At 42.0% G+C, this 27,247-nt stretch overlaps 1 protein-coding gene across 5 annotated transcripts in view; it reads left to right on the forward strand.

Moving 5' to 3' along the window:
• LOC122551426 (partitioning defective 3 homolog B-like) overlaps nucleotides 1-27,247 on the forward strand; it is a 979,113-nt gene that overhangs the window by 270,987 nt on the left and 680,879 nt on the right. For all 5 annotated transcript variants that reach the window (XM_043693310.1, XM_043693308.1, XM_043693311.1 and 2 more), the window contains exon 3: nucleotides 17,192-17,363. In XM_043693310.1, coding sequence (XP_043549245.1) covers nucleotides 17,192-17,363 — 172 coding nt within the window. The remainder of the gene's footprint in view (nucleotides 1-17,191; nucleotides 17,364-27,247) is intronic.

A 27,247-nucleotide genomic window follows, 5' to 3' on the forward strand; every position in this document is an offset into this window, starting at 1 on the left:
AGGTACGTAGTGAGCATGGGACTGCAGCCTGCAGATCTGGCTGTCTGAATGAGCAGAGTCTGGCAGGGAGAGAGGTTTAGCTCAGCACCTCACCTGAGCTGCTGCCAGCGACCAGGCTTCCTCTCTCTAACTAATTCCAGTGCTGGGTGGGTCTGTCCAGTTTCAATGACTTTGTAGCAATTGTTTTAACTGAGTAGATTGCTAGGCAATTTCAGGGGACAGTTGAGAATCAACCACATTACTGTGGCTGGTAGTCACATGTAGACCAGACCAGATAAGGAGGCATGTTTCATTCCCTGTAGCACATTAGTGAACTAGATGGGGACTTCTGAGAAGCGGCTGTGGTTTCGTAGTCATCATTAGACTCTGAATTCCCAATATTTATTGAATGCAAATTTCACTATCTTCCGGCAGGATTCAAACCCAGGTCCCCAGAACAATAGTTGAGTTTCTGGATTAACAGTCGAGTGATAATACCAGTAGGCTATCACCTCCAAGCCAGACTCCTCCCACCATGTCTGCCATACTGCTGGCAAAATGTCATAAACTTCTACTAGTGTTATGTAATGCATCATTGCTGAATAAATTTAAAGTTGAGGTGCATTGGAAGCAGAATTTGATCTATAGTTGCAATGGTCTGACAAATCTTCTGAATCCCCCTTTCTTGACAATATTTATCATTGTCTTCTAACTAGCAGCAGTCTGTCTACTGTTGTTAAATCTTGTTGCTTTAATGTACTATATTACTCTTGCTTGCTATCTGTTTTCTTTATTACACTATTGGCCCAACTTCCTCTTTGCGCAATGTTTGAAAAGCGTAATCTTCTGGCCCTGTACCTTCAGCTGTTCTGGTCTAATCTATAACCAAGTCCGTAAAAGAATGAGAATGGGAGTGAGGGCATAATAATATTTATTTAAAAAGCTAACTCGGTTATTAGGATATGTGATTAATGTCATTTTTTTTTGATGTAACAGTGCATCTTTTTTGCTGTCTTATCAATTTTGGAAATGAGTTGTTGCAAAGTTCTAGAATCTTGAGCTCAAACTGAATGCGAAGCTACAATACAAAGCTGTGTATGTTGAAGCATGAGCATAAAAGGGTTTTTGGAGTGAACTTTCAGTGTATAAAAACAGCGGTGCTGACAAATTATGTAGTTGTGCTGTGAGAGGATTTCTGGCAATGGTTTGATGCATGAAGATTGGTGCCAAGCCCCACTTTTGCCACTTGTGCAAATAGCCAATGGTACAGCCGCTGTCTCATCAGAAGCTTCTTTTGTCCGTCCTGATCTATTGCTTATAACAGGATTCCACTTCAACCAGACTGAGAGATCTATTCATGGGTGCATGGTATAAATTGCATTTGACGTTCAGTGAAATGGCGATCAAAAGAAATTGTATTTTCTTGATTGTTAGTCGTCTCCTGCAGGCTGTCAGTTTTTTTTTGCTGGCCCCGATGCCTGACTATGACAGGCTTTTAGTTATTTCAATCCCAGTGATGCGCTTTTGCATGCCTGTTTATATTAAAACAACACACTTTAATGGGCTCACTCCATCTGTGTGCTTCCATTTAATTTGATTAGCTTAAAGTTGGTGACAGGGCAATACATCAGTCATAATCGATCCTATTAGTATGGAGATGATATGAATGCAAATTGCACTGATGTCTCACAGCAAGGATATCAGAGTATATTAACAATTATAAATGTATCTCCGCTACTTTGTGAAATTCAGCCACAATAAACTGAACAGCTTTTTCTGTTTCAAGTATTTTGGGCTACTTCTTTTGTGTTAAGTGTTCACTTGTACTTTAATAATTTCTTCAACGTTTGTAAGTCTCTGGTCAATGGAGTACTCTCTACATTTTGGATCCAGCCTTGACATGTAGTTAAAGGGTTCGTATTAATTGGGGAAATAAAGAAGCGATGAACTTCACAAGTCATCATTGAGTGACCTGAATGATACCTGGGTTTACTGACCTCTGGTATTGTGACATGGTAGACTTCTAGTGGCAGAGAGATTTTATTTTGCAACAGCCACTCCAGCATCCAACTGCTAATCAACTTGAGGATGGGAACTGTGGTGGTGAGAATGTGGAAGGGAACGTTCAAAACAAAATCACTGAAGCCATAACCTTTTATTTTAAAAAAAACTGGTAGAGATTTGGTGGAGAGACCTAATTGATCTGTTCATTCGGGGGGTCACGGAGGACAGTAAATGCATCCTTTCTAATTGGACACAATTGACATTGTCAAAATTGGAGAAGCATTTTCATTGATTTAATGTGTTCTAAATTGGATTGTGATCCATGTTAGTAAATTACATTTTTTTCTCCCCAAAGTGGGTGAATTGTGGGAATATAGACATCTCTGTTCTTTGGGCTCATGGTTTGGAAAGGATCAGTTGGTTGTCTGGGGTTGAAGATGTATGGCAACTGGATAGGTAGGTTAGCAGGGTTCTAATGTCAATATTTTTTTCTCTCTCTCCTCCCCTCTTCTTAAGAAAAATTTATAAACAAGCATGTCAGGTGTGGCAGAGAGGCAAACGTGAAAAGAATTGATCACTAGGCATCATCTACAGTGTAACCAAATATGAACATTGACACTGTATCCTCATATTAACATCACTTAGTGTACCCTATTATTGAATTTGAGTACAGGAGTTCAGACATTGTGTTGAGATTATACATGACATTGGTGAAACCTCTTCTGGAGTACTGTGTACAGTTCTGGATGCCCTGCTTTAGGAAGGATATTATAAAATTGGAGAGGATTCAGAAAGGATTCACCAGATGTCACTGGGGATGGAGGATTTGAGTTATAAAAATAGGCTGGACAGGCTGGGACTTTTTTCACTGGAGTGTGTAGGACGTTGAGGGATGATCTTATAGACGTTTATAAAATCATGAGAGACATAGATAAAGTAAATAGCAAGGGTCTTTTTCCTAGGATTGGGGCAGGATAGAGTTCAAAACTAAGGGGCACATTTTTAATGTGAGAAGGAAGAGATTTATATAGGACAGGGAGGGCAAACTTTTGCACAGAGTGGTTCATGTGCGGAATGAACTGCTGGAGGAAGTGATGGATGCAGGTACAGTAATAAGATTTAAAAGACATTTGGATAAGTTTGTTAATAGGAGCAGTTTGGAGAGATATGGGCCAAACCGAGGCAAATGGGAACATAGTCAGTATTCCTGGCTTGAAACGTCAATTCTCCCTCCCCTCGGATGCTGCCTGACCTGCTGTGCTTTTCCAGCAACACTCTTGACATGGTCAGTATGGACTAGTTGAACCAAAGGGTCTGTTTCCAAGCTGTATGACTCTGCTACTCCATCAAACTTTCCACAGCACAGTATTAATTTCGTCACAGCTGATTGCTGGATCAGAAGTGGCAAGAGCTTGGCAACAATTTTACCCTATTTTCAGTTTGGGAACCCTGGACTGATAGAAAAGTAAGGAATGAAGAAATAAAACCTGTTTTGGTGGGCAAAACAAAAAGACTATTTTCAAACCAACCTAATTAAGACTGTGATTAATTATGCCAACTCCTTTCAAGAATGAACTTATTCAAGTCAGGTGATAAAACAAAATATTTGCATGTTTCTGGCCTGCATTGGTCACTTACAATGCTGGTAAGTCATAATTAATTACTATCTCAATGCAGAAGCACCCAGAGAATAAACTAAATGTGGCGTATGTTAAATTAAGTAAACTAACACAGGTGATTTAAAGTGTCAACAATCCCCAATATCAGCCATGTTACATTCTGTCTTGATTCGCTGAGAGATTGACAAGATTTTAAATGGAAATTGTGGTATGGAAGCCTTTGATTTTGTTTTTATCATAAGTAAATGAATTAATTTACCATGCACACGGCATTATACATCTGCTTGTCACCTTGCCAGTGGGGTAAGCTCTTTACGAACAGATGCCTTAGCCGTGTCATTGCATTTGACAGCATTTTGATTCCCCTGTCAGATACAATTTATGCCTAATCAGATTGCCTTATTTTATGCCATGGTTTGTGCATGAGAGTGATATCCCTTCCACCATCCCTGCCCCCTCCTGCTACTCAACCTCCTCCAGCAGTCCACCTGTTCATAGTGGCTGCAAATTATTTTGTGCAGGTAGGAGATATGTGCTGCTGTCTTCAATTACTGAATGGTCTGATACAAGTTAACAGGGTTTCTATTCCAGATTGCTCATGTTCTAAATATCCTGAGGATTGTTTTTAAACTCTCCTCCTTCCTGTATCATGTCCGTCTGGATACAGAATTAGCTGGCCCATAGAAGACAGAGGATGGTAGTAGATGGAAAGTATTCAGCCTGGAGCTCGATGACCAGTGGTGTCCCACAGAGATTGTTTCTGTGACCTCTGCTCTTTGTGCTTTTTATAAATGTCTTGGATGAGGAAGTGAAACGGTGAGTTAGTAAGTTTGCCGATGACATGAAAGTTGATGGAGTTGTGAATTGTGTGGAGGGCTGTTGTAGGTTGCAATGGGGCATTGACAGGATGCTGATAAGTGGCAGATGGAATTCAACTTGGGAAAGTGTGAAGTGATTCATTTTGGAAGGTCAAATTAGAATGCAGAATACAGGGTTGTAGTCAGGATTCTTGGCAGTGTGGAGGAACAGAGGGATCTTGGGGTCCATGTCCCTCAAAGATCCCTCAAAGTTGCCACCCAAGTTGATAGGAATATTAAGAAGGCGTATGGTGTGTTGGCTTTCATTATCAGGAGGATTGATTTTAAGAGCCGCAAGGTTGTGCTGCAGCTCCATTGAGTCCTGGAAAGACTACGCTTGAAATATTGTGTTCAGTTGTGATCGCTTCTTTAAGGCTTTCACATCTTTCTTATAGAGAGGGTGCAGAGTAGATCTGCCAGAATGCTTCCTGGTGTGGAGGGCATGTCTTATGAAGAAAGGTTGAGGGAGCTAGGGGTTTTCTCATTGTAGTGAAGCAAGATAAGAGATGACTTGATAGAGGTGTACAAGATGTTGAGAGGCATAGATTGAGTGGATAGATAGTAATGTTAATGCTCTACATGATTTACATTTGTGATTGGATAGTAAATCATTTAAATTTTCTATAATATCACAGACTGTAGAGTAATGCAAGTTGTTGAGGGCAAAAATGTCTATCATGAGGGTGCACAATTTTAAGGTAATTGAGGAAGGTTTAGGGGAGTTGTCAGAGGTAAGTTCTTTATACAGAGAGTAGTGGGTGCTTGGAATGCATTGCCAGCAGTTGTAGTAGAGTCAGATACATTAGGGACATTTAAGCAACTCTTCGGTAGGCACATGTAAGTTAGTACAATGAAGGGTATGTAGGTTAGTCTGATCTTAAGAGTAGAATAAAAGGCTGGCACAACATCGAGGGCTGAAGGGCCTGTGCTGTACCGTTCTATGTTCTGTTATGGCGTGGGACAAGTAGAAAATATGTTGACAATATTACTGTGGGGAAATTGCATAAATACAGTTGTGAACCTCCTTCAGTGGCATTGTTTGCGTTCTCTCTCTCCAGAGTGGTAGGGGGATGACCTGTTTCTTTGTGGCCCAGAATTTGGTAGTTGAAAAGGCATTCTGCCATTTGATCCATTGGTAAGATTTTCCATCAAACACATGGTTAATTGCATGGCAAAGGCAATTAAGCATCTGGGACCTTTGTGAACGATGGGACCAAAAGTCTGACTCCTTAGCTAGTAGTGTTTAGGGTGTTTATATTTTCCATAAAGACAGTGCATTGATGATACACAAAATTAATCCCTGGTATCCTCAGGAGTCTTTGCATCCTCAGGAGTATGACAGTTGTTCTAATTGAAACATACCAAATTCTTAAGAGGGCTTGACAGGATGTCTGCAGAAAGGACCTTTCCCATAATTTAGCTGTGGGATTTAGCACTACGGGACTAAGAATAATGCCAAGCCATTTCAGACTGGGATAATGGGGTGTATTTTCACTCAGTGGATGATGAATCTAGAATTATCTAAACCAGATGATTGATGTGAAGTTCAGTCATTAAGAAAGTTCAACGCAGATTGAAAGAATTCTAATGACATCAAGGGTAATGGACATCACAGGACTATGGTGTTGAGATAAATGATTGGCCATGTTTAGATTGGTAGAAGCAAGCTCCTGATCCTATGTTCCTATGAAATAGAGAATGACAGAAGGGAATAGGATAAATTAGAGTCAAATAAAATGTAGAAAGATTAAATTAAAAGAGAAGAAAAAAAAAGCAATATTTAAGAACTTTAAGAAAAATTCACTACAAGCAGGAGTGACCCTCTGTAATTGTCCATTTTCTGAGCCAGAGAGATTGCTTGGCATTGCTCAGGATGTTTGTTATGAGCTACAACTGTTTGCAATGAACTTAGTTTAAGTTTATAAGCAGAACTTTACAGGTTCACATCTAGGAGCAGGAGAGGGAGATGAAACAGGAGACTGAGTCGGTTGGTCTCTGCTGTAAACTGCAGGGGGGGGGGGCGCGGAGGGAGCAATTCCGATTTAGCAGAGTTGCGCACCTGCCCAGAGCCAGGAGATGAACAGGGTACAAAGTAAAAATATATGTTTGCAAAAGTATTTTTATTGTAATTCTTTGTGTTACTGCACCATAAATCATTTCAAATTGATCAGTGGAGCCTCAAATATACTACCTGTTCCATTTTTATTTTTCCCTGACTTCATTCCAAGTGATGCACATGGAGAATGTCAGACTGCAACTTTAAATCAAGCATGTACGTATGGATTTTATTGTCACTTATTGTGTTATGAAAGGATAATAGAATCTTACAGCATCTGAGAAGGCCATTTGTCCATTGTGTCTGTGCAGACTATTGAAGAGCTTTCCAATTAAATCCACTCCTACATTTTTCCCAGAGTCCTGAAAATTCTCGATCGGCATCACTGCCTTTTACTGTTTAAAAGTATTTTTTTCTTCTTGCCTCCCCTTCGGTTCTTTTGATAATGATCTTAAAAGTGTGTCCACTGGCTACTGACACTCTTACCACTGGTTATTGTTTCTCCCCATGACACTATCAAAACCCCTTATAATGTTGGATATCCTTATTAAAGCAGAAAGTGAGGACTGCAGATGCTGGAGATCAGAGCTGAAAATGTGTTGCTGGAAAAGCGCAGCAGGTCAGGCAGCATCCAATCCTTATTAAAGCTCTTTTTAATCTTCACTAGCACAACATTCCCATAACTACATTGTTTTCTCTTGGGTCTAAGAACTACAGGAGATATTCACTATCATAGTCAGTCTATTGGTTAGGGAATTGGGGGAAGAAAAATTACCAGTTCAGATTGCTTTTATAAACTGTGGTTAAGGAGCGTTGTTTAGACAGGGATGAGGAGGGTGAGAAGATTGGTGGAGAGAATAATGTCTTGAGCGATAAAATGTTAGAGAAAACGAAACCACTTATAGTTAACCATTCCTTATAGTTAACAGCCTTGATGTTAACAAATAAAACCAGACAGAATGACATAAATGTTATTTCTTGGGGGGAGAAAAAAACAAACCAATTGGTAAAATTAAAAGCTTTGGCACCATTTTATATGTTAGTCAAATGGCAGACAATTAATGTAGGTTTAGTCTCTCATCTTACTGTGAATATAAACCTGTGCAGTGCAGTTCACAAGCAGGAAGGAAAAGAAAACAAATCATTCTTCAATTACTCCTTAATTTTCTTAGATCAAAACACTAGAAGATTAGTAATGTCACGTTGATTTATCTTTCATTATAAGATGACAGTTTTTCATATCCCAACCAGCTCATTAAGGCTGCTTTATTTAACTCTTTGAGACTCTTTTTCCCTGGTCATGTTTTAAAACATTACTGGAATTGCCCCAGTTTCTTTGTCCTGTCTCCACTCAGTCCACAAGCCAAACTTGGTGTATGGCTTCACTGGAGTTTGTAGCTAGCTTGCCCAAGTCTGGTTTGGGGGTCACCAGTTAGCTATTTGACGACAAAAAGCGTTTCAAAAGAGGCCGATTCTGCCTTTTCTCAATTGTCTGTCAACTCTTTGTTTTTTTTTTAATGTGGGAATCGTTGGATTATAACCAGGAATAGGAAGGAGGCAGCAAAAAGTGTGTTTTTTTTTCTCCCCCACTCTCCCCATTTCCCCCTCAGCCGGCAGGAAATTGCACAATTGTTTAGATGCAGGTTCCTGGGACTGGTAAGAACTCATAGCCATGTGAATGTATCAAATCACAATATATCTTCTAAACCCATGTTCTCCACAACGTAGAAGAGTGGCTGGCACATGAACCCCACTGCTTACAAGTTGCCTTACATGTCACGCATCATTCTAATCTGGACACGTGATGTGACACATTATAAATCATTGTCTCCTTAGCTTACAGTACAGTGCAAATAACTTCATCATGCAGACCATAAATGTTCTAGGGAGCTCGTTAAAGAAGCCCACATCCCAAAAAAATGATGAGGCATTTTTCTTTATTGTTTCCCCCTACATTATAAGCCAACTGACAGCAACAGTGCTATTCTAACTGTGAGGGGGGGGATGTCAACCTTCATTTCCATCACTGCATCTCCTCACATTATCACTGCATCAATTGCATTGGAGAGCAGTTGTATAAGTTAATCACAAATATTCTATTTTCCTGTTTCCAATTTGTTGGATCAGAATATATTTGATGATTTGGATATGGTGTTCTCTCTTCCCCTAGCCCCACATTTTTTCCTCCTCCTTAATGAAAATTAATTGTCTCTAATATGTTCTAGCACCGATCCAAGTTACCTTTCTCCTTTCTGTAGTGAGATGAGTATGATAGTTGAGTCTGTTGTCTGTGGAAGTACATCATGTGGTGCCATGGAGATTGTCATTGTTTGAGAGTGATTAGTAGCAATTGATGTAGTAATCTTTGCTCCTTTGATTGATTTCAAGAAAGCGGGCCCATTGATTTACAGGGAAACATGGCAAACTAATGTCTTTTCTAAATATTGCATTCTTTACAAAAACTACTGAACTATTACAAAAGCTCATCTATCTGAAAAGGCAAAATGTTACAAGTGTAGTGGAAAGAGTTAATTACAGAGCAGGTTTGCAGGACACAATGTCATTGATGTCATACCCACATCATAACGACATGAAGAAAGACATAATGAAGGGAAAACTCTAATGAAGGACTGGCTTACACCTCATATAGACTGTTATGTCTATTGGCTGTTGTAAACAAATGTGTTGAGACATGAATCTTGTTATGTCTTTACCTTAGCGTTAAGACTTCATGACGTTGTCTGGAGCAAACCCCGGACAACTGAGTACAATAGCTTATTTGATAAGTCATCTTGTGGGAGCACTGACTGGCTTGCTTGCTTCATTCTAGTGTTTTGATCATGGATTTTTTTCTGAGACAATGTGGTGCAGCACCAAAATTGACACTTTTACCATGTGGACTATGATAGAAGGGACAGCTTGACATCTCCTTGGTGCAGATCGTAGCAGTTGTGCACCCCAACCAGATGATCATGGTTCACGTCCCACTCAGGGAATTGAACAATGCAGTATTGAGGAAGGATGCTATTTGTTTAGAGGTCTCCTGGGTCAACGTGGATCTTAGTAGGTGCTATTTGAAAATGAGTTTTCCCTGTTATCCTGGTCAATGTTTATAAGACCATAAGACATAGGAGTGGAAGTAAGGCCATTAGGCCCATCGGGTCCACTCCGCCATTTAATCATGGCTGATGGGCATTTCAACTCCACTTACCTGCATTCTCCCCGTAGCCCTTAATTCCTTGTGACATCAAGAATTTATCAATCTCGGCCTTGAAGCCATTTAGCGTCCCGGCCTCCACTGCACTCCGCGGCAATGCATTCCACAGGCCCACCACTCTCTGGCTGAAGAAATGTCTCCGCATTTCTGTTCTGAATTTACCCCCTCTAATTCTAAGGCTGTGCCCACGGGTCCTAGTCTCCTCGCCTAACAGAAACAATTTCTTAGCGTCCACCCTTTCCAAGCCATGTATTATCTTGTAAGTTTCTATTAGATTTCCCCTTAACCTTCTAAACTCCAATGAATATCTTTCAACCAAAGTCATTGAAACTGATTATCTAGTCATTATCTCATCCTTGTTTATGGGATCATGCTGTGTGAACATTGGCTGCTGCATTTCCTACTCTGCACCTGTAAATTATTTTGGTATGATCTGAGGTTTTGATGGATGCAAAATGATGGACAATTGATCCTTTCTTTGAAAACTAATTGATTCATAGGTGGCTCGATCCACGATATTCATTGAAGTTCTGGATAACTCTTCAGGGAGGATTTATTTTCCATTTGTCCAGAGATCAATTAGTCTGAAAGCAACTTACTTTTATTGTGTGCCTTTAAAATAACAAAATGTTCCAGGGCTTTGCGGTCTGACTTAATGTGCCCTGTAATAACACTACTGTGGAAATTTTCAAAGGGTCTTTTCTGCTAGGTAATTCTGCTAAAATAAAATGAAACACCAGAACCTTGTGTAAATCAGCATTGTTATTTAGATGCATGATTGAGGGACAGAAGAAGAATGTGGTTTGAGAGTCAGCAGCCCTCCGGACACACACACAGCAGCCTGGAAGTTGAAGTCTCATGACTGGATTCAGTACAGAGCCAGTGACAGCGTGACTGGGGCTACAATGAAGAGCTTTGAAACACAGTGTTAAACCACCAGACATCCTGGCTGCAAGAGAGCTATGGAATGTGTGCCTCCTCATTGTCTGGCTAATCAATCTCAGAGTGAATGGGAAATATTAGGGCTTTTGGACATGCTGCGTAGCAAATTAATGTGCAAGGTAGTAGCCTCACGATTAATAATCATTTTTTTTTGTCATTGCAATAGTTTCTTATGAAATGAACCCTTACCAACATGTTGCACTTTCCACCCCAACCCATATGCTTGCTGGGCTTAAGTTGGCACCCAATCTTGTGACAATTCAATTCAAAGTTGTCACTCTTGTATTGAAATCCCTCTATGGCATCATCCGATTGGATATCTAAACTCCTCCAAACCCTACACTTAAGAGATCTGTCTCAGCAGCCATGCATTCAGCTGTCCATTCACTTGGCTCTGGAATTCATAACCGCAAATCTTCCTGCCTCCCTACCTTTGTACAACTCTCGCATCCTTTAAGATGGTCCTTAAAATGTGCTCCTTTAGCTAAGCTTTTAGTCGCCCGTTCTAATATCTCTATAGATTATTTAGTACCAGCTTTGGAGAATTGGCGTGGATGTTTTATTATGGTAGTGGGGCTATAAAGATGCAAGTTGTTATTGCTGTCTGTCAGAAAAATGTGTCAAGCTCTGAGGAATGTTTCTGGCTGGAAATTTATATCAAATTCCTCCCAGTCATATTTCCATATGTGTTTTTTTAAAAATCTGCTGCATTTTTTTTATCTTGTTTCAGAAGATTTATGGAATCCAAACTATTTGTTGCTGCCTTGAAAATTGCAGTCCTGCTGAATTTTTTAGCATAAAATTGGAATGAAAGCAGACAAGCTTGATGCGCTGAGGAGTGTGATTGAGTGTACTTTGTATTAATGATGCTGCGTGTTTTCAAATTTGTAATCCACACAGATGCACATAAATCACAGTCAGAGCTGAATGCATTCATTTTTGCATAATATTGCTTTTGTGTATGTTGGTAACATTTGTCCAGATAGTACTAATAATGTAATGGTATTTCCAAGTCTATGGCATGTATATTAGTTTCTGCACCCATGCAAAACGTGTTTGGACCCCAAACCTTTATTGATGGGAAAGGGAGGACTGAATGGGAGGCTAGCTAGTTGCCCAAAGGAACAGAAATTGGAGACAAAACTAATGCAAGCCATTTTCATTGTTAGCAGCAGCTAGATTGGCATATGCTCATCATATGATTCATCTTCCCTCTTTCTGATGACAATGACCCCTCTTACTCCAAGATCCTTAACCCCCTCCTTTTTCTTTATTGATGGGGTAAAGGTGAGTAAACCCACAGCCACTGGAGTTGTGAACAGGAGAGAGTAACCTCTATGAATGGTGAAAGATCCTGCCTATGCAAAATTATGGCAGGGTGTCTTTAAAATTTCTTCATGCACATCAAAGTAGGAGCTGCTGGAAATCACTGTTATATTTCCTTCTTTACAGTAGCACCAACACTTCACAATGTCCTTTCTGGACTGTAAACATTTCTGGGATGTCACAAGGGTATGAAATTCACTCAAATACACCACAAAGTTGAGCATTCAGCATGCTATGTAGACTGTCATTTCAGTGCAGTAATGAGAAAATGCAGCTAAGGGCAAGGACAGACAATAGGGTTTCTGTGTGCTACTCATAACTTAGGCCCCTAACCTGAACACAGTGGGCCCCCAAAAGCCCTAATCATTGGACCTCAATGCCACCTCTCTCCCCCCCCCCCCACAATCCTCTCTGTCCCCCATGCCTGGTCTTCAATTGCATTTTTCAAAGATAAGAACAAACTTCAATAATATTTATCCTCTAATTAGCATTACAAAAAGATTTAATTAGGCATTTATCCCATTGTTGTTTGTGGGAATTGTGTATAATTTGGCTGTTATGATTTATATAGCAGTAACTACACTCGCAGAATTGGATATGATATACAGAAAAGTATCAGATAGTTCAGCCTTACAGCCCATGCTGGTGGGGTTAACATCTCACTCAAACTGTCTCCCTATTCTTTACCGAAATCAAGCATAGTAACCCTGTCCACCCTTCCCCATCATCTGCCTGCTTAGCTTCCCTTAAATGCATCAATATTATTTGCTTCACTGACTTCTTTGGTAGTAGGTTCCACATTCTCCACACTCCTTGGGTAAGGATGATTTTTCTGAATTCTCCATTTGACCTTTCATTGGTGGCCAATAGAGCTTTGTTCCTCCCCAAAAGAGGGAAAGATTCTCCTTGTGTCCACTCTGTCAAAACCCTGTTATAATTTGAAAAGCTTCTTCTCGGTTGCTTCCAATATTCTGTCTAATCTGTGCAGCTGCTGGGAAGTTCTTCGCACATCATTTAGGCTGTTGAATGGATTCCAGTTCCAGAAACTGGTGTCATGCATGGGCCTCAGGTCTGTACAACAACGATGACGACAAACGTTGGTCACCACTCAACTTGATATTTTTGAAAGCACTTAATACTTTCTTTCTGACTTTCCTTCCATCCTCACATTGTCTTTGATGTAGGACTCCGTATTCAGTGATTTGTTTTTTAACAGACATATTTTTAGCATTACACATTATTCAATGTTAAGTCAGCATGAATTGGGACTGGGAGAAAATATGCAGTCAGCTGTGTATCCTAACGGGTGGATTATGGTAATTTGACTGTTGGTCACTGGTGGAGGGGAGGATGAGATGAGTGATTCCATGGTGCCGGTTTTAGCACATAGGATGGTTTGGTTTTCCAAAGGCGAATTAAAAAAGCATAAGAGAAGACCAGGAGCTAGTCTTCCTATGCATGGGCGTACAACACAATTGGTTTATTCTAGATAAGTACTATAAGGAACTATTTGTCCTTTTGTTAAAAAAATGCTCCTGGAAGATGTCTGGAGCAGCAGCACTTTAAGTTAAATACTTGGAAAAGAAGCACATGTGACAAGCTGATGAAAGCCTAGTCTGCAACTTCCCCTGTCAAACATAATGATTTTTCACCGTGGTCTCTCCACCTTCCCAAATGCAAAGTAAGCTCAATGTGGCTGCACATTTATGCATCACGTCAGTTGAATAAGCCTTCTAACATTGTCGTGTGTTGTTGTTGCTGTTATTATTATGTGTGGGCTTAGTTAGTGAAGTTTTGATCTAAATTTTCAATTGCTTTGTAGCTGGGTTTCAGAATTTAAACCCAATTTGATGGATCCTTGAGGAACTGTATTGAGGGAGCTCTGGCAGATTTGAGGGATGGCCATTAGCTTTTCTGGAAAGCTGGGAATGTCCCAAGAGAAAAAGAGCTGTAACAAAATTGACACTTAGAACAAGAAACATTATTACATTGATTTGCGACTGCTTCTTTCCCACGAATCAATTTGCATTGTCTTCCCTTACTTTAATCAACCAATTGAGGCAAGTATCCATTGTTAAGTCACTAAAGTATAAAGAACTTCTCTTTACACATCCAAAACTCCTGGACTCGAATCTAACCAGGTTTAACTTTGACCAGTTACTTTCTGCAGCGAACATATCTGTGATCCTAAGACAGAAAATGTAATATTTTGTATAGCATTTGATGAATGTCTATACCAATGCATTTGTCTAGTTCATTTTTATTTCATTGTAGTACAAGGTATTAGACTGCCACTGTTCCAGATACTGTTTTAAATGAACAAATTTAATTTGTTCCTTCTGATACATTCAGCACTCATCTTTCCCTGAGTCAAGAGGTTGGATTTCCAGCTCCGACATGAACATATATTGAGATAACCTGAAACAAAATGTTACTTTGTTTTGTTTTTACTGTCAACGCTCTGTTTAACTCGTGTGGCTTGCAGCAATAGCAGTCTTGGCCTGAATTGAATCAAGAGGGAAGCATTCAGCCCCTCAAACCTATTCTGCCATTTACTTAGTTCAGGCTGATGTTTCCTAGTTCTGTTTACTGCCTTGGTTCCATATCTTTTTATATTTTATTTTCTTGATATTGTCAATTCCTCCCCTAGCACGTGCAGCTTTTTGAGGAGTGTGGGTAAGAAGGTGTTCCCTATTCTTCCATTGTTGTTTGCGTGCAGAAGTGGCAAAAAGCAGATCCACCTCCTAGCCCACTCTAAATTTATTTTATGTTAATCCACTTCCCTCCCATGATTTAGGTATTCCTCTGAATCTAGGTAAAAACAATGACTGCAGATGCTGGAAACCAGATTCTGGATTAGTGGTGCTGGAAGAGCACAGCAGTTCAGGCAGCATCCGAGGAGCAGTAAAATCGACGTTTCGGGCAAAAGCCCTTCATCAGGAAACTGACTTGCACTCATCTTTGATGGACACCACTTCACTATTGGTGGCCAGCTAATTAGCCCCTCCGTTCTGGAATTCCCTCCTTAAAATTCTCTACTACCTCTGGCGCTTCCTTTAAGATAGTCCTTACAGCAGAACACCACTTTCAGCCACTTGACCTATGTTTTTCTTGTAAAACTTTGTGTTGAAGTACGTTTAATAAGAAGTCTGGTCCTGCAGAGTGCCCTATGCCATTTTACTAAGTTACAAGCAATATATAAACGCAAGTTGTTGCAGTGTAAGTCTCCATGAGAATGAACTGTAACCACTGTGTAGACATTTGTAAGACTTCATACAGAAAGTGATTGGAATTGGAGATCTTCTACCCTGTAAAATGTTAGTACGGACTCATCAATAGAATTCTGGAATACATGTGACAGAAATTCCAAAATTATTCATTCTGTACCATCATTGCAATGGGACTGTTAAGCCTATATTACTGTTGTTTTAAAGGGGCTCTATCTCTGCTATGCGCACTCCATACATTGTCTTGTATACTTTACATGTACTTTTGTATTGACTTGCCAAGAAGCCCCCAAGTTTGCTTAGTGTCTTGGGAAATTGATTAGACCTGAATCAACTGTGTATCCCAATTTTGCTCCTCCTGAAAAGTAATTGATCATCTTTGAGTTCTGTTTTGGAAATCACCTGTCAAATTGTACTTCATAAACAAGGTACAATGATGTCTCTTTTGGGGAAAAAAATGAATTTCACTCTGGAATCGTGAAGTGAAGGTAAAGAGAGAAATGGAGGGAGAAACTGGGGAAGAACTGATTTTAGGTTTACTCTTGTGGGGCTCTTGGTAGAATTTTGTGTCAAATGTCAGCACTGAAAATCGTCCTGTAACATGGAATGATCAAATTTAAAATGAAAATGTACAAAACAGGCAGAACGTTGCTTTGAAAGCCATATCAATTGAGTTCATCTTGAAATTACACCTGAACACTGCGTTAGAATTCGGGTTTCTTGAACAGTTTATCTTTGGACTATTTGGTTTTCTCATAATTGAAATTTATTCCAAGCATTATTCCTTAAGCAATAACTCAGTAATGTTTTCCCAACAGACAAAGTTCAACCCAGGGACAACTGATTACTGTAGTTGGAGCATAAGGCGAGCTACTTTTTACATGTACTTAATGATATGTTTCAATATAATTTATGGGGCTTATACAGATGGCTGTTCAGATGGAAAGTTCTATTTTTAAATTATATACCCAAATATTATAACTTAAGTCATTTGTAGGTAATGGTGAAATTTCCATTGTTTCATAGAGCTGCTCTGTCATCAGAAAGAGTTGACTGGTGGTGGTTTAACCTGAAGGCCACCACAACTCCAGCAAAGGCTCAGATTGAGAGCCGGGACATTTTTGTAAACCTTAGCTGGTGTGGGAATTGAACCCATGCTCTTGGTGTCGCTCTGCATTGCAAACGAGCCATCCAGCCAACTCAGCTAACTGGCCTCCATCTTTCTTCTGTTGTCTCCTGCACTCTTTCTTCCATCCCTCCTCTTCGCATTTCTGGGCTGAGAATGGGTGTGGCCTCAACTACTAACCACCAAATTGAAGAGACTTCATTTTCACGTCGCCAACAGAGAACCAGTACAAATAAATGCTCAACTCTCTCAATCTACCGGATCTCTCCCCTCGTTCCTGACCATTTCCACTCTCTCCTCTGCATCCCCACTGCCCCTCACCTTCTCTCACATCTCTCTTCTCACTTCCTCTGCTCCCTTTCAACCTCTTCCCTAGTCCCTCCTTCGATACCACTCCTTTAATTTTTCTCTTTCTCTCTTGCTTGCTGTTTGGCTGTTACACATTCTCTCACTCTCACTCTCTGCCTCAAGTGAGGGCTGAATTTGCATTTGCTGACAGTCTCTACCAACTAAGTTAACTCTGGCCCAAATGCAGAAATATAAGGAGACACATGATTATAAAAGGAACAACTTTAATACGTACATCAGGTCAGTGGCCGCCTATCCTTCCATTTTCTAATGCTGTATTACTCAGGAAGCATTTAGTTCTGAAAGAAATCAGGAGTTGCTGGCAGAAAGCTTGAAAGCTACACAAATTGGCTTGGAGATGGTCATCAAATGTGTCAACTTGCTGCACTTAGCGCTTTTAAGTGTTTAAGTTCAATGTACGTGTACGTTGTTGGATGAATGTGAAAGTGTACACTAATATCCTTTGGCCTTTTGTTTGCTTGTCCCACAGCTTGTGGCAGTGTATGAAGAGCAAGAGATGCACCGTGTAGATGAAGTGGCCAATGGCAGCCTGATGGACAGGCAGAGTCCTGACACCTTCGAGAGTGAGCTGGCAGCTCAACTTGCAGCTTTCCAGCCCATCACGGGGGAAATTGAAGTCACGCCCTCTGCACTGAAAGGCAGTGAGTAAATGTTACCTCCATTTGCGGGAGTGAAGTTGTTTGAATTCATGTTAGCTGGCACTTGTCTAACCATCACTCTGGCTGAGTTTCAAGACTGATCCCACAGTCTTGTTGAGCTGAGCGAAACCTTTTTATGCACAAGCCTGTGTGTGTGTGTGTGTGTGTGTGTGTGTGTGACTGTCTGCGCGTGTGTACACAGTGTGAGATGTGTGTGTAAGTGTGCATTTCCTTCTGCAGATAAATTTTCACGTTTTGTGAGTTTACGTCAATTATTATCAACAGATAATATCTCCTCAGGATCTCAGTGATTTTGGAATGTGTTAAAGCCAATTGAAGGGAAAAAGTGAGGTCTGCAGATGCTGGAGATCAGAGCTGGAAATGTGTTGCTGGAAAAGCGCAGCAGGTCAGGCAGCATCCAAGGAACAGGAGAATCGACATTTCGGGCATAAGCCCTTCTTCAGGAATGAGGAAAGTTTGTCCAGCAGGCTAAGATAAAAGGTAGGGAGGAGGGACTTGGGGGAGGGGTGTCAGAAATGTGATAGGTGGAAAGAGGTCAAGGTGAGGGTGATAGGTCAGACTGGGGTGGGGGCGGAGAGGTCGGGAAGAAGATTGCAGGTTAGGAAGGCGGTGCTGAATTCGATGGATTTGACTGAGACAGGGTGGGGGGAGGCAAAATGAGGAAACTGGTGAAATCCGAGTTCAATTGAACATAAAACAATAAAGCCAACTCTTGAAGTCAACTCTTGAAGCTCCCATTTCTCTCTCAAGATCTGTGAGTTTCGTGGTACTGAACCTGGAATGCTGTGCACCTTGGTTTCAGACAACCAACGTGTTTGAAGTTATTTGTGCCATTGATGGGAGTCCCTGAATTAGTTTAAAACCGGAATGAGTAAACATGCTGATGTTTTCTGCCACTGCTATTATATTTATTAAGAACAATTTGATTCTAACAGGGAGTTGCAGTGAGTCCTTAGGGTGCTGGCTCCATGGTCTGCATAGTGACCCTTTGAGTCCATGAATAAATGCATGAGTCACAAGGTGTTTGGCATGCCTACAAGTAACAATGTGTCATGTTTACTCATTGGAGAGAATCGGGTTTAGCTGATTTTAGATAGGGCAATGTTCACCTATTATAGTTTGTGTTAGCATTTGTACTCTTGGGAAGGTGGATTGGGAGGGGATTGTCTGGAATTCCTGCTTCGAATAGTTAACCAGTAATCTCTACTGGGACTTTGAATTTAGGTGAATTTTAGAACATAAAACAATACAGCGCAGAACAGGCCCTTCAGCCCTTGATGTTTCACTGGCCTGTGAACTAATCTAAGCCTATCACCCGACACTATCCTATCATCATCCATATGCTTATCCAAGGACTGTTTAAATGCCCCTAATGTGGCTAAGTTAACTGCGTTGGCAGACAAGGCATTCCACACCCTTACCACTCTGAGTGAAGAACCTGCCTCTAATACCTGTCTTAAATCTATCACCCCTCAATTTGCAGCTGTGCCCCCTCTTACAAGAAGATGAGGAAAAAGCCTGTCACTGTCCACCCTATCTAATCCTCTGATCATCTTGTATGTCTCTATTAAATCCCCTCTTAGCCGCCTTCTCTCCAATGAGAACAGATCTAAGTCCCTCAACCTTTCCTCATAAAACCTTCTCTCCAGGCCAGACAACATCCTGGTAAATCTCCTCTGCACCTTTTCCAATGCTTCCACATCCTTCCTGTAATGGGGTGACCAGAACTGCACACACTATTCCAAGTGTGGCTGCACCAGCGTTTTGCACAGTTGCAGCTCTGGAACTCAATCCCTTTACCAATAAAACCTAACAAACTGTATGCCTTCTTAACAACCTGGCTGACAACTTTCAGAGATCTATGTACATGGACACCAAGATCCCTCTGCACATCCACACTAGCAAGAATCTTTCCATTGACCCAGTATTCTGCCTTCCTGTTATTATTCACAGTTATCTGCATTGAGCTCCATTTGCCACCTGTCAGCCCGATTCTGCAGTTTATTCAAGTCTCCCTGCAACCTGCTACATTCTTCCATACTATCCGCCACTCTTTTACTATCATCTGCAAACTTACTAACCCCTGCACCAATGCCTGCGTCCAAGTAGTTTATACAAATGACAAATAGCAATGGTCCCAAAACAGATCCTTGTGGCACACCATTACTAATCAGACTCCAGGCTGAATGTTATCCATCAACCACCACTCATTGCCTTCTTACAGAAAGCCAGTTTCTAATCCAAACTGCTAAATCACCTTCAATCCCATGTCTCCACATTTTACTTAGATTACTTAGATTACTTACAGTGTGGAAACAGGCCCTTCGGCCCAACAAGTCCACACCGCCCCGCCGAATTGCAACCCACCCATACTCCTACATCTCCCCCTTACCTAACACTACGGGCAATTTAGCATGGCCAATTCACCTGACCTGCACATCTTTGGACTGTGGGAGAAAACCGGAGCACCCGGAGGAAACCCACGCAGACACGGGGAGAATGTGCAAACTCCACACAGTCAGTCACCTGAGGCGGGAATTGAACCCGGGTCTCTGGCGCTGTGAGGCAGCAGTGCTAACCACTGTGCCACCGTGCCGCCCACCAACAGCTTACCATGTGGAACCTTATCAAATACTTTACTGTAGTCCATGTATACCAAGTCAACTGCCCTACCCTCATGCACATGCTTGGTCACCTTCTTAAAAAAAAACTCAGAGGTTTATGAGACACGACTTGCCGTTGACTATTTCCAATCAAATTGTTGTTTGCTAGATGATTATAAATCCTATCTCTTATAATCCTTTCCAAAACTTTCCTTACAACTGAAGCTCACTGGTCTATAATTACCTGGGTCATCTCTCCTGCCCTTTTTGAACAAGGGCACAACATCTGCAATCCTCCAGTCCTCTGGTACTAAACCTGTAGACAATTACAACTCAAAGATCAAGGCCAAAGGCTCGGCCATCTCCTTCCTAGCTTCCCAGACAATTCTCGGAAAAATCCCATCTGGACCAGGGGACTTGTCTACTTTGATACCTTCTAGAATTGGTAACACCTCCGCCTTACGAACCTCAATCCTTTCTAGTCTAATAGACCGTTTCTTAGTTTTCTCCTCTACCATATTCTCCTTTTCCTGAGTGAAAACAGATGAGAAATATTTGTTTAACATCTCTCTGATCTCCAAGGGTCACACACAACTTCCCACTCCTGTCTTTGACTGGCCCTATTTCTCCCCGAGTCATCCTTTTATTCCTCACATATCTATAGAAAGCCTTAGGGTTTTCCTTTATTCTACTTGCTAAAGACTGCTTATGTCCCCTCCTTGCTTTGCTTAACTCTCTCTTTAAATCCTTCCTAGCTACTCTGTAACTCTCCATCGCCTCATCTGAACCATCTCGCCTCAATGTCACATAAACCTCCCTCATCCGCTTAACAAGAGATACAATGTCTTCAGTAAACCACGGTTCCCTTACCTTATCCCACTTCCTCCTTGCCTGACAGGGGCATACCTATCAAAGACACACAATATTTGTTCCCTAAACCAGCTCCACATTTTGATTGTCCCCATCCCCTCCTGCATTTTGCTACCCCATTCTATACCCCCTAAGTCTTGTCTAATCGCATTATAATTGTCCTTCCCCCATATATAACTCTTGCCATGTGGCATGTACCTATCCTTTTCCATCGCTAAACTAAACGTAACTGAATTATGGTCACTCTCTCCAAAGTACTCATCTATCACTAAATCATTACCAAGTACCAGATACAGTGTGGCCTCCCCTCTTGTCGGCCCTTCGACATACTATGTCAGGAAACCCTCCTGCATACATTGGACAAAAACTGATCCATCCAACGTACTATAGTTATAGCATTTCCTGTCAATTTTGGAAAGTTAAAGTCCTCCATAATCACCACCCAGTTCCTTTCACTCCTGCCCAGGATTTGCCAATCCTCTCCTCCACATCCCTGGAACTTTGAGGAGGCCTATTAAAAAAAAAACCCAGCAGTGTGACCTCTCCTCTCCAGTTTGTAACCTCAGCCCATGCCACCTCAGTAGAGTCCTTGTCAAAAGTTCTGTCAACCACTGTTATACCATCCTTGACTAACAAAGTCAACCTCTGCCTCTTTTACCACTTTCCCTGATCCTAATGAAAGATCTAAACCCTGGAATCTCCAAAATCCATTCCTGACCCTTCTCTATCCATGTCTTTGAAATGGTCACAACATTTTATTTATTTCAAAAATATACTTTATTCATAAAATATTTTGATGATCTGTACAATTGGTCATGCCATACATACGTAAACATTCCATTTCTTGGCATACAGAGACAGAGTAATCATTCATATATACAGGTCTGTATGATTACTATCCACATATTTAGCAGGGGGGGGTCAGCGGAGCCCCCTTACTGCTTCGGATCCCTGTGCTTAGGCAGGCAGACGTTACAAGGTGGTCTTTCCCTACCGCACCTTGGCGGCAGCTACCCCAAGCTTCAGCGCGTCCCTCAACACGCAGTCCTGGACCTTGGAATGTGCCAGTCTGCAACACTCAGTCAGGGTCACCTTCTTTAGCTGGAAGATCAACAGGTTTCGGACCACCCAGAGAGCGTCCTTCACCGAGTTGATGATCCTCCAGGCACAGTTGATGTTTGTCTCGGTGTGCGTCCTGGGGAACAGACCGTAGAGCACGGAGTCCCGCGTCACGGCGCTGCTCGGGACGAACCTCGACAAACACCACTGCATTCCTCTCTAGACTTCTTCTGCATAGGCATATTCCAGAAAGAGGTGTGTGACAGTCTCGTCCCCCCCCCGCAGTCGCTTCGAGGGCAGCGTGCGGTGCGGGAGAGAGTCCGTGCGGCATAAAGGATCTCACAGGCAGAGCCCTTTTCACCACCAGCCAAGCCATGTCTTGGTGCTTGTTGGAAAGTTCTGGCGATGAGGCATTCTGCCAAATGGCTTTGACAGTCTGCTCAGGGAACCGCTCGATAGGATCCGCCCTCTTCTTTTCCCGAAGTGTCTCAAGGACACTACGTGCTGACCACTTCCTGATGGAATTGTGGTCAAAGGTGTTTTTCTTCATAAACTTCTCCACGAAGGACAGGTGATATGGAACGGTCCAACTACTCGGAGTGTTCTGCGGCAGCGAGGCCAGGCCCATCCTTCGCAACACCGGGGACAGGTAGAACCTCAGTGACACTTGGTGTTTGCGTACCGGGGATCCACGCACAGCTTGATGTAGCCACACACAAAGGTGGCCATCAGGGTGAGGGTGGCATTGGGTGTATTTTTTCCCCCGTTGCCCAGATCTTTATACATGGAGTCTCTTCGGACCCGGTCCATCTTTGATCTCCATATAAACTGGAAGATGGCCCAGGTGACTGCAGCGGCACAGGTTCTGGGAATAGGTCAGACCTGTGCCACGTATAATAGCAATGACAGTGCCTCACACCTGATGACCAGGTTTTTTTCCGCGATGGAAAGCGACCGTAGCTTCCATCTGCCCAGTTTCTGCCTCACTTTGCTGATACGCTCCTTCCAAGACTTGGTGCATGCCCCAGCCCCCCCGAACCAAATACCCAGCACCTTCAGGTGGTCGGTCCTGATGGTGAAGCGGATCGAGGATTGGTCGGCCCAGTTCCTGAAGATCATGGCCTCGCTCATGCCTCGGTTTACCTTGGCCTCCGAGGCCCATTCGAACTTGTCACATATGCACAGGAGTCTGCGCACGGACAGCGGATCCGAGCAGAAAACCTCAACGTCATCCATGTACAGGGAGGCCTTAACCTGCAGGCCCCTGCTGCCAGGAATAGTCACCCCTCTCAGGTTCGCATCCTTCCTGATGGATTCGGCAAATGGCTCTATGCAGCACACAAACAAGGCAGGAGAGAGGGGGCAGCCCTGCCTGACTCCAGATCTGACTGGGAAGCTGTCTGATTCCCACCCATTAATTGAGACTGCACTGACAATGTTGGTGTAGAGCAGTCTGATCCAATTGCAGATTCCCTCTCCAAAGCCCATTTTGGAGAGAACATCTCTCATATACATGTGTGATATCCTGTCAAAGGCTTTCTCCTGGTCCAGGCTGATCAGGCAGGTGTCCAACCCTCTGTCCTGCACATAGGCAATCCTGAGGAGTGTGAGACTGAAATTTTTTTTTATTTCAAAAATATACTTTATTCATATATATTTAATCTATACAATTGGACATGTCATCATTCTGTAAACATTCCATTTCTTTGCGTGTCGAAACAGGGTGATCATTCATATTCACAGGTTGGTGCGAATACATTGAGCTGAGGCGCCAGCGGAGCCCAAATGACTGCGCGGGCCCCCTGTTCTTCTTAGGCAGGCAGATGTTAGACGGTGGTCTTTCCCCACCACGCCTTGGCGGCAGCTGCCCCAAGCTTGAGTGTGAGACTGAAATGGCCACAACATCAAAGTCCCAGGTACCTATCTAAGCTGCAACCTCACCTTCCTGATTCCGGATACTCCTGGTGTTGAAGTAGACACATTTCAAACCAGCTTACTGTCTACCAGCACATTCCTGTGACCGTGACATCCTGTCCATGTCCTCCCTACTCTCATCCACCTGTGTACTGGAACTACAACACAGGTTCCCACCCCCCTGCTGTGCTAGTTTAAACCCATCTGAATAGCATTATGCAAATTTCCCACCCAGGATATTAGTATCTCTCCGGTTCAAGTGAAGACTGTTTTGTTTGTAGAAGTCCCATCTTTCCCAAAATGAGCCCCAATTATCCATAAACCTGAAACCCTCCTGCATCATCCCTGCACCCTCATGATCAGCTGATATCTCTCCTTGTTCTTCAACTCACTATCATGTGGCATGTGTAATAATCCAGTGATAACTAACAACTCTGTTTGATCTCGCTCTCAGCTTCCACCCTAGCTCCCTGAAATTCTGCCTTGCATTCCTATCCCTCTTTCTACCTAAGTTGTTGGTACCTACGTGGGCGGTGACTTGGGGCTGGTCACCATTTCCCTTCAGGACCCCAAAGACATGACATGAGTCCAGTTCAGACTCTGCTTTAACGACCTCTAAAATTTTATTCTTTATTCCGTCATAGGAGATGGGCATTGCTGGCAGAGCCAACATTTATTGCCCTTGTGGAGGTGATGAGCCAGCTCACTGAACCACTTCATTTTACATGGAGTATAGCTTTCATAAGAGTTTTAATATTCTTAAGTAGCTTGTGAGGTAATTTCAGAGGTGTTGTGGATAAGAGGGAGTTGGTAGGTTAATTTGCTCAATTCAATTCAAGATGGCGGTGGAGTAAGACTTCTCAGCCTGAGCTCATCCATATCATCTGTTTTTTTCTGCTTTTTTCTACTTGGTGTTCCTTCTTCTTCCTTTCTTCTCGGTGATGTCCTGAAGTCATAGTCTCAGACTCCTGGCCTCAGCGTGGACCCGGCACGGTCTCTTGGCCGAGCATTGCGTTCTCTCGGCAGCTCGGTGTGGTGATTTCTTGGCGGCCTGACTGAGTTGTTTTGGCCCAGCTTGGCCTCAGTGGGGACATCTGACCTCGAGGTAATTGCAGAGTGGTCTCCCAGCCTCAAACGCCTCGTGGTGAAGCCAAGCACAGTCTGGAGTCCAGGCCCAGTGCAGACTAGAGGCTAGGTGCCAATGTGGACTGGGTTAGAAGGACTTTATTCTGAACTTCTTTTTTCTTTATTTTTCTAATTTATTCCTATGATCTGTAATGTTGGATTTCTAGTTTCTTTTTTGTTCTAAATTTTTTTCATAAGAATTTGTATTTAAAAATCTGTACTTGAGTACCTCTGTACCTAAGATGGCGCCATAATTAGCGACATGTAAACTTTCAACTGTACTCATGAGGGTACATGTGACAATAAACCGAATTTTGGTTCTATTCTATTCTTTCCTCCTATGACTGAAATTAACCATTTTTAGCCACCTGATGAGCCAGAACTCTCAAGCGTAGATAAGTTACAAATTTTTTCGAGAGATCTTTAAGAAGGAGAACCAGTTCTTTTCAGACTGGGGGTCTGTGACCAGCGGAGTGCCACAAGAATCAGTCCTGGGTCCACTGCTTTTTGTCATTCGTATAAATGATTTGCACGCAGGGGCTGGTGTATGTATGAAATAAGCAGCCACAGGAAATCGTGGAGGGCTGGTACAATTCACATTTAAAAGGTATATGGATGGGTATATGAATAAAAAAGATTTAGAGGGATATGGGCCAAATGCTGGCAAATGGGACTAGAATTATTTAGGATATCTGGTCAGTATGGATGAATTGAACCAAAGGGTCTGTGCTGTACATCTCTATGACTATGATTTGGATGTGAAAATAGGAGGTACGGTTAGTAAGTTTGCAGATGACAGCAGAATTGGAAGTGTAATGGACAGCGAAGAAGATTACCTTAGAGTACCAAGAGATCTTGAGCAGATGGACCAATGGGCTGAGGAGCGGCAGATGGATTTTAATGTAGATAAATGTGAGGTGATGCATTTTGGAAAGGCGAAACAAGGCAGGACTTATACACTGAATGGTAAGGTCCTGGGGAGTGTTGCTGAACAAAGAGACCTTAGAATGCAGGTTCATAATTCCTGAAAGTGGAGTCACATGTCGACAGGATAGTGAAGAAGGCTTTTGGTTTGCATACCTTTATTGGTCAATGCATTGAGTACAAGATTTAGGATGTCATGTTTTGGTTGTACACAACATTGGGTAGGCCACTTTTGCAATACTATGAGTGTATTCACCCTCTCCATTTTGCTCAAATTCTCCAACCATGGCAAATCTTTGTAAATATTTTCTGAACCCTTACAAGTTTCATGACTTTCTGTGGCAGCTTATTCTATACACACACCACCCTCTGCATGCAAATCATTTCAAGCAGAGGGTGGTGCCTGTATGGAATGAGCTGCCAGGTGAAGTGGCAGCATTTAAATGGTATCTGAATGGGTATATGAATAGGAACGGTTTGGAGGGATGTGGGCCAAATGCTGGCAAAAGGTACAAGATTAAATTAGGATATCTGGTCGGCAAGGACGAGTTGGACTGAAGGGTCTGTTTCCATGCTGTACATCTCTATGACACTATGACTCTAGCGAAATATTTCATAAGTGTTTGCTTTCATGTGTCTGTGCATTCATACACACAGTTGAAACTTTATTGCTGGAACAGCACAGCAGGTCAGGCAGCATCCAGGGAACAGGAGATTCGACGTTTCGGGCACAGGCCCTTCTTCAGGAATGAGCAGAGAGTGTTCAGCAGGAGAAGATAAAAGGTAGGGAGGAGGGACTTGGAGGAGGGGCGTTGGAAATGTGATAGGTGTTCTGTGGCCATAACAGTTACTATATAAATGCAATTTAATTTTAATAACTCAATAGTTACTCATAGAAATCTAATGTTATATCACTGGGATGCTTTTTTGCCATTATTATGGCAATAATGTTTTTTTCAAATTTAAAAAAAAGTTATGATATTTCAGCTACTTTAATCCCATGTGTATCACTGATGATTTGTATTTACTCTGTGGAAATTTTAATTGAGTAGAAGATTTTACTGCATTTTACTTTCTGATTTGCTGTTTGAGAATACTTCAGTGTAATTGGCTGCCAACTCCCTGCGGTGATATCACTGTTACTGTATGCCTAGTGTTTGTCTTGATCTTGCACATATCAAGAAAGGGAAACTTCATGCCTCAGAGATCACTAGATAGCAGAAAATCCCTTTAATACTTCAAAGTACTCTTTTGGTATGATCCTAGATATTGAATATTGTTAGATATTATTACTGGAGCGAATCATAGATTTACATTTAAATAGTTCCCATTTCTGTCTTTGTTCACTCCTTTCCTCAGCAATATTTTGTG

Source organism: Chiloscyllium plagiosum, chromosome 7 (genome assembly GCF_004010195.1).
Source record: "Chiloscyllium plagiosum isolate BGI_BamShark_2017 chromosome 7, ASM401019v2, whole genome shotgun sequence".
NCBI classification, from domain to species: Eukaryota; Metazoa; Chordata; class Chondrichthyes; order Orectolobiformes; family Hemiscylliidae; genus Chiloscyllium; species Chiloscyllium plagiosum.